The 8,213-nt window shown below is 39.4% G+C and overlaps 2 protein-coding genes across 6 annotated transcripts; one reads left to right on the plus strand and one right to left on the minus strand.

Annotated features, from left to right (window-relative positions):
• Positions 1-799: 799 nt before the first annotated feature.
• On the minus strand, positions 800-4,453 carry LOC111434490 (pentatricopeptide repeat-containing protein At2g22410, mitochondrial). Of its 5 annotated transcripts, XM_023071920.1 has the most exons (4): positions 2,056-4,453; positions 1,913-1,973; positions 1,691-1,793; positions 800-1,300 (listed from the first exon to the last, which is right to left on the minus strand). In XM_023071920.1, exon 1 carries the CDS (start codon positions 4,388-4,390, stop codon positions 2,357-2,359), a length of 2,034 nt encoding a protein of 677 aa, XP_022927688.1. In that variant the 5' UTR covers positions 4,391-4,453; the 3' UTR covers positions 800-1,300; positions 1,691-1,793; positions 1,913-1,973; positions 2,056-2,356. The 5 variants fall into 5 exon arrangements, with proteins under 5 accessions (XP_022927688.1, XP_022927674.1, XP_022927696.1 ...); XM_023071906.1 differs by lacking the exon at positions 1,691-1,793; XM_023071928.1 differs by lacking the exon at positions 1,691-1,793 and having other exon boundaries at positions 1,812-1,973.
• Positions 4,454-5,908: 1,455 nt separating this feature from the next.
• LOC111434687 lies at positions 5,909-7,132 on the plus strand. The gene is made up of 2 exons (XM_023072168.1): positions 5,909-6,821; positions 6,898-7,132. Exons 1-2 carry the CDS (start codon positions 6,652-6,654, stop codon positions 7,049-7,051), a joined length of 324 nt encoding a protein of 107 aa, XP_022927936.1. The 5' UTR covers positions 5,909-6,651; the 3' UTR covers positions 7,052-7,132.
• Positions 7,133-8,213: the final 1,081 nt, after the last annotated feature.

Here is an 8,213-nt window from a genome sequence, read left to right on the forward strand (position 1 = left end):
TGGGGGGGGGGGGAGTCCCACATCGATTGGAGAAGGGAACGAGTGCCAACAAGGATGCTAGGCCTCGAAGGGGGGCGGATTGGGGTCCCACATCGATTGGAGAAGGGAACGAGTGCCAGCAAGAACGCTGGGCCCCAAAGGGGGGGGTCCCACATCGATTGGAGAAGGGAACGAGTGCTAGCAAGGATGCTGGGCCCAAAGAGGGGTGGATTGTGAAATCCTACATCGGTTGGAGAGGAGAACGAAACATTATTTATAAGGGTGTAGAAACCTTTCCCTAAAAGACGCGTTTTAAAAACCTTGAGGAGAAACCCAAAGGAAAATGGCCCAAAAAAAGACAATATCTACTAGCGACGGGCTCGGGCTATTACACCAATACTTATCTTGACTGTTAAATGTTTTGTAATTATTCTTACATGTTACACTTCTCTAACTCTCTCCAACCTCAGTCCCAACTTTATTTTAAGAAAAAGTTACTTGTGAACTTTTATTAGATATTCTGTGTCCTTGTTCTTGAAACTCTTTATAATTATGAGGTCCCAACCCTCAACTCTGGCATTGACTTTGAATTTCTTTAATTGATTATATATTCTGCATTCCTTTTCCAAATAGGATCTTCACCCTAGACTTATCCTCCACCTTTTTAATCGTTATAGTGTACAACACATCTCCATCCTAATCTCCATCTCAACCCTAACCTTTAACTTTTCTAAAATTCAAACAACTATGTTCATTGTCGTTCTTTCTTAATGGAACATAAAAGAATTTCTTCACTCCTAACACAGAAATCCCTTAAATATAATACAAAACGACTTCTACTTTGATCATCAGTAACATGTATCACAAAAAGGGACTGTAAATATATTATGAAAAATCACGTAAACAACCTGGAATATATGGTTCCATGAATCATGACACTTGATTTGCAAGAAATAACATACCTCATGTCAATGGGTTATGAGATGACCACGATTTTTTCATCTTCTTCCTGAGATATCTCAGATGAGACTTCACACGTTCCCCACTAATGTGATACTCTAAGTATTGCACAAAAGTCGATATGCACAATACCTAATATCCATTCGCTCCTCGTCTTTCACCTCTCAATGTCAGTGTCGGGCCAATTTTGTCGGTGGCAATCTTTGTGTCTTCCCTCTGACCCAGTTACACTGAACACATGGATTGAGCTTTATTTCTTTTGAAGTGCGATCCCAACCACAAGGTCATTTTTCAGAACATGATTCTAAAGAGCCTTTCCTTCCTGTGGGCACTTTAACACTCGGCAGGCCAGTTCCAAAATCTGGGGAAGGAGAATAAAATCACTTTGATGATCAAACAGATAATGTACATAAGACAAAAGTCAGAGGAGAGCAAATAAGGTCCTTAACAATTTTGGGTTTCGTGGTCACAATGTGACACAGCACACGAAGTCAACATAATGAGTTCCCCACACGACCATAACCATATGATACTATAGATTAAACTTTAATATATGGTTTAAATCTTATTTTGGTGTTAAAACTTTTAATAGTTTTATTTAGTCTTTTATTTAACTTCAAATATTCTATTTTCATCTCTAGACTTAGAAGATAACATTTGAATGTTCGAGGACATGAACGATTTGAGCACAAAATAAGATGTACATGAACGTTTTGAGACCAAAATAAGATTACACCTATTTATGTTCTACCTCCATCTCAAAATTGCTTCATCCAAAGGAATCAAAGGGACATGGTTTACACGTATAAAATGGTTTAAAAAATCGAGATGCTACTAGCGTTGAGCACATAAACCTGAATCATCATACCCACCAACCACCATTACATATGCTTCAATGAAGCTTATCGACAAAAACCCGCTGGTGACTTGTTATAGAATGGGTGAGGCAAGAATAAATGAGCTGAATATGGACATGTTTAGCTTTCATTTCAATTATTGGAAGCTTTTTCCAAGATGCCATGCTTCAACTATAACTGGACAAGAAAATGCAAAAAGTCAAGAAACTGAAAAGGCTTGAAAGGAGCTCATTGCTTACAGTACAGAACAAATTCTTACCATTCAGAAGATTCAAGTGATTATCCTTCTGCAGAAGCTTTGTGGGCTTTGAGAGGTAGACCTTCATCATCTCAAGGTAACAAAGGCTCTTCAGAATCACTTCTAGACTAGAAAGCATTCTTTTATTAAATATTCTTTTTTGAACCGAGGTGTTGGAGAGCCCCACTCTTTGTAATATATTCAGAGTTGATCTCTCACTAATCATCGAAAGACTTCACCGACTCGAGGCTAGCTGTGGGAGAGGGAGCTTGGTCGAGCATATTTTAGAGCCCTACTCCTTGTCAACTCAAATATGACCACCTCAAAATTCTTTCAATGAAGATGTTTCATCCTCAACAAGTTCAAGCTGTCTTGTTAACCAAGTTAAACACTCGTAAATTTTCTCCGATCGAGGATGTGACTTATCACGAATTATAAACTCATAAACTAAACCATTAATCTCAATTGAACTACAACCAGGTGTTTTCTCGACCCCTCTTTGTTCCATCATCTTTCTTACCTTCCTTGCCTTCTCCCACATATTAGCATCACCATACATATTTGCAAGCAAAACATAAATTCCACTGTCATGAGGATCCAACTCAAGAAGCTTAAAAGCCGCTCGTTCTCCTATATGAACACTTCCATGCATACGGCTGCCAAAGAACAATGCTCCCCACACTACGGCATCTGCCTCAAAAGGCATGCTCCTAATAATCTCTTCTGCCTCTTCCAAGAAGCCAGCCCTACCTAGAAGGTCCACCATGCAAGAATAATGCTTAAGTTTTGGGGAGATACCATATTTGGAGCTCATTTGATAAAAATAATCTCGACCTTGATCAGCCAATCCACCGTGACAACAAGCCGATAAGACCCCAATGAAGGTGATCTCATCAGGCACAAGTCCAATGCTAACCATCTCCGAGAAGTAAGATATGGCAGCATGTGCTTGTCCATGAAGTGCTAGACCACATATTATAGCTGTCCATGTCAATGAGTTTCTTCCTGGCATCTCCTCAAAAACCTGTAGAGCCTTTTTTATGTTCCCACACTTAGCATACATGTCAACTAGAGCAGTTCCTAAGGCAACGTTCATAGTAAGATTTTGTTTATCAACGAAACGATGCATCCAAATTCCAACATCTAGTGCTCCAAGTTGAGAGCATGCAGATAAACAACTAACGACAGTAACCTCATCTGGGTCAACATTGCTGGCTTGCATTTCATGAAACAGAGTCAAAGCCTCCTTACTACGCTTGGCTTGAACAAAGCCACCAATTAAAGCATTCCATGGCACGACATCCTTCTCTGGCATCTCATTGAACAGCCTCACAGCACTTTCCAACATCCCACATTTGGCATATCCAACAACCATTGTAGTCCATGAAACAATGGTTTTCTTTGTCATGTTCTCAAATAGTGTTTCTGCAGCCTCAATATTCTTACACTTAATGTACATATCCATCAATGCATTGACAAGTGGAATGGTCAAATTCAAACCCATTTCTTCAATGAATTGATGAAGCTTTCTTCCAAGAGCTACATTTTCAAGCTGGGCAGAAGCTGAAACGACTCCAATCATTGTGACCTCATCTGGCTTCACTTTCAGATCCTCCATCTTGTAATAAAGATTCAATGCCTCGTCCGCCAACCCACACCTAACATACCCATTGATCATCGAGTTCCAAGAAACCAAATCTCTCACGCAACTTTCGTCGAACACCTTACGTGCAGCCAACAATTCTCCACAAGAAACCAGTACATGAATAATCGCATTGTGCACAAACAAATCCGAATAAAAACCCAAATGTACTACATGCCCAAGAATCTCATTAGCCGTGAAACTCAACGACAAACCAGCACAAGCTTTAAACAACAGAGGATAAGAATAATTATCAGGAATAGACCCACCTTTTCTCAGCATTTTCCTGTACAAAAAAACAGCATTTCTGGGATTCTCACTCTCTAAATAACCCCTAATCGCCACATTCCAAGAAAAAATATTCGGGTTGGGAGCATTGTCGAGAAGTTTGTCACAATAGTCAAGATTTCGCCACTCAGAAATCGCACAGAACGCAACAAGGCGACTCAGTGCAAACCCATCTGAGATCAAGCCAGTTGAAACCATTTGGGCATGAATTTGCCTCATCTGCGCCATGGAAGTGCACTTTTCCAAGAGGGATAGAAGTGGATTTGATTGAATCAGGGCGTGAGAAGTATTCCAATTGGTGGGTTTATCTTTGTGATGTGGAAGAGAGTGAGTGTGGAGTAGAAAAATGATGGGGACTTGGAACGGTGATCTTGGGACCAAATGTGGATACCTGAAGATCAGATTACTGGCATTAAGATTGATCATGGAGCTCAAGCTGAAGCGTGAATGATGAATGATGCAGATGGCGGCAAAGGCTGGTTTGAAGGACTTCCACAGTTCCTGAACGTTTGAATCCACTTTACCCCAAATTTATTCTAACCACGATCACGATAATAATTCTAAATTAATAAAATCATCTCTGAAATTTACACTTTTATCTCTTCTTTTTTTTTTTTTTTTTTTTTTCAATAATTCACTCAAACTAATTTTAATATCCTTGAAAATAAATAAATAAGTGATGTTAATACTACTTTTATAATTTTATGAACATTCTTTTAAATACTGTATTTTTGAACGGGGAAGCATGACGTATATGCCGGCGGAGGTTGCGGCCGCAATCGAGAAGAACATGGCGCAACCGAGAAGAACAAGAAGAAGATTGAGGAACGAGAATTTGGGGTGAACCACGATTGATTCAATAGGTACGATTGTTCTAAATTCTTTCTCCGATATTTGTTCCAGTATACATACAACATTAGCTTGAGAAAACATGATGAGATTCTGTACTCTGTAGTTAGAATTTGATTAGTATACCCTCCGTGTAGGGTTATAGCTATTGATTTTGATTAGATTTGAGGCATTTGTGATCGACATCTCAACTTCGTCTTGCAATAGCAAAATCTTTGGTGATTCCTTACTATTTTCGATGAAATGAAATTGCCGATGGATGTTATGTCTTGTTCATACGACTCCTCTTTCATTTTTTGGTCATTTAGGAACTGGTTTCTTTAGCTTTAAATTCGGATCAGATGTAAGTATCCTTGTATTCAGACAAACAACCGTTGAGATTGATGAGTTTTTCTTCATCATTCTATTGAGCTTTCTTGATGTTTGGTTTATTCTCCTTCGATATTGCCACATAAGGAACTGAACTATGAACTATCTGCACTGTGCAGCTTGGTTATTGTAACAAGCTCACCGCCGGTAGATATTAGCTTCTTTGGACTTTTCCTTTCGAATTTCTCCTTCAGATTTTTAAAATGTGTCTACTGGGGAGAGTTTTCCACACCCTTATAAAGAATGCTTCGTTCTCCTCCCAACCGATGTGAGATCTCACAATCCACCCCCCTTCAGGGCTTAGTGTCCTTGCTGGTACTCGTTCCCCTCTTCAATCGATGTAGGATCTCACAATCTACTCCCTTTTGGGGCTCAGTGTCCTCACTTGTACACCCCCAAAGGGGGATGGAGACTAGGCGGTGTGCCAACGAGGACGCTAAGCCTCAAAGGGGGTGGACACAGAGCGGGGTGTCAGCGAGGATGCTGAACCTCAAAGGGGTGGACACCAGGCAGTGTGCTAGCAAGGACATTGAGCTTCGAAGGGAGTAGACACCGGGCGGTGTGTCAGCGAGGACGTTGAGTCCCAAAGGGGTGGATTGTGAGATCCCACATCAATTGGAGAGGAGAAAGAGTGCCAGCGAAGACGCTAGGCCCTAAAGGATGGTAGATTGTGAGATTTCACATCGATTGGAGAGGGGAATGAAGTATTCTTTATAAGATTGTGGAAACCTCTTTCTAGCAGACGCGTTTTAAAAACTTTGAGGGGAAGTCTAAAAGGGAAAGCCCAAAGAAGACAATATATGCTTGCGGTAGCTTGGACATGGTTGTTACAGTTATGCTAACTTAATATATGCGTAATTGTTCCTATCTGAGTGTTATCCTCTGATACTTTGATACTTTGTCATCACGTTTAGCTGTTCCTATCTGAGTTGTTATACTTTGTCATCGCGTAGTTGTTACAATTATGCTAACTTAATATATGCTAGCGGTAGCTCGGACATGATCTCCTCTAATACTTTGTCATCACGTTTAGCTGTTCCTATCTGAGTGTTCTAATACTTTCTAAAGCATTTTCTATGTTCGTCCATATCAAAAACCATTCTTTATTGATAATACCTCTGAGATTACACATCAAAAGCACGTAGAATCAAGTTCCAAATATATAGTATCATGACCAAAAAGGAAGAAAAAGTAGTGCCAGAATCATTACATCAACGTATACATACAAACCATCAATGAGAAAGCAGGAAAATCTGACATCTAATGGCAAAGAAGCGCAACGAGGCAGACGAAAGTCGATAGCAGAACTCGACCACTGGAAAATGTCACCTGAAATCCAGCCCCAGCATCCATAGCAGGCAACGGAGCAAGTCCTCCGCTGTCTTGAGCTCTTGCCACTGCAAACAGAAGCACCACAGCCACCGTGAACCACCTCGTCGTCGCCCTGTGGACACTGAATCTTGCCATTAATGTCTGCACAGAAAGCTCAAAAGGCAAGAAAGGAGAGGAAGGAAGAATGTTATGGAGGTGTAATATCAAATTTGGGAGGCAATATTTATAGAGATGAACTGAATATTGAGTTCAGTGATAGTGATGTTGCTTCTTTAGATGGCTTTACAGCTCCTTTTGAGGATGACAGGTTAGCTTACTTTGCTGCTCACTGGGCCCTGTAATGCCTCTCCCGCATCTAACTTTGAGTGATTTTGTGGTGTCAGGCAAGCATTTTTGTGTTTCTTGCGTCTTGCTTCTCATTCAAAGCCACTCTACCGTACTACTACTTGCCTTTTAATACAGCATTACTGTCGGTCTCATGTCGGATTGCTTTGTTCCTCTTCCTTACTTTACATTCGGAGCAATTCCATTGCTTGAACTTGTCGGAGTGGAATTTATATTCGTCGTTTTTAATGCACTAGTTTGAAACCATGTGCCTTGTCTTTTGTTGAATGAAAAGCGTAGTTTAGTTTAAAAAGTTCGAAATGGAAAACTTTCTTTTTAGGTAAAGTCGGGAGCAATCCAGGCAGCTCAAGAAGTTCGCTAAAAAGGTCATGAGCAAGTTCGTTTTTGCATTAGTCTTTTTTTTTTTTTTCGTTCTTGTATTGTTTTTGCAAGCATCTTTCTGTGATATTTATGATATTCGTGTTCTCGAACACGAAATCTAGGTTTGTTTAGAATTTTTCCCGTTCGTCCTAAGTCAATTTTGATATAATTAGAGATGTCCACGTGGTAGGATAGGTATAGGGAAGCCTTCCTTATCTCCGTTTTGGTCTCCGATTTCAGTCGTCATCACCACCAAAATTTTCCAGAATTTCTCCCATTTTTAAGCATATTTTTTAAAATAAAAGAGTATTTGACAATTTCAATTTTTTAATATAATTTCTATTAAAAAATCTAAAATACCTTAATAAATTTAATAATATTTTATAAACAAAATATAATATAATATACTAACGGGTGTCATATTATGCTTGTCCAAGACGTGTTGTCTATGGCCGTATGTCGGATGTCTCAGTCATGCTTGTCCAAGCCGTGTGTTATCCATATCCGCATACCCGTTCCAAACTCCCTTTTACATGCTTTCATCTTATATATGTCTTTCCCATTTCATGTTGTGTCAATACGAGAGCGTACAAGTTCACCAAAATTATGTTTATGACCCAAAATGTATGACAGGAGAATGCGACTGTTCGTCAATTCTTCCTACCCTGAGTTACATGCTACTGAAGTCGTCGTGTTTCTTTCTTTGCTTATAGTAATATAGCGTTGATTTCTCAATTCTTTCAGATTATTTTCAAACGTGACCCGTGGCTAAAGCATACGTCGATATTATTTCTCATGAAGTGTTACATAATCGCTGTTCCGCAAAAGTGCGATTGTGATATCGGGCAAGGTTGGAGGCAAAGACGAGTACGTTGAATATAACCTCTTCCAATCTCATTTAACTGTACATTTTGTGATTAAAAGAAAATTAAGAAACGAAAAAAAAAAAAAAAAAAAAAAAAAAAAAAAAAAAAAAAAAAAAAAAAAAAAAAAA

The sequence above is a fragment of the Cucurbita moschata genome, unplaced genomic scaffold (genome assembly GCF_002738365.1).
Source record: "Cucurbita moschata cultivar Rifu unplaced genomic scaffold, Cmos_1.0 Cmo_Scf00003, whole genome shotgun sequence".
NCBI classification, from domain to species: Eukaryota; Viridiplantae; Streptophyta; class Magnoliopsida; order Cucurbitales; family Cucurbitaceae; genus Cucurbita; species Cucurbita moschata.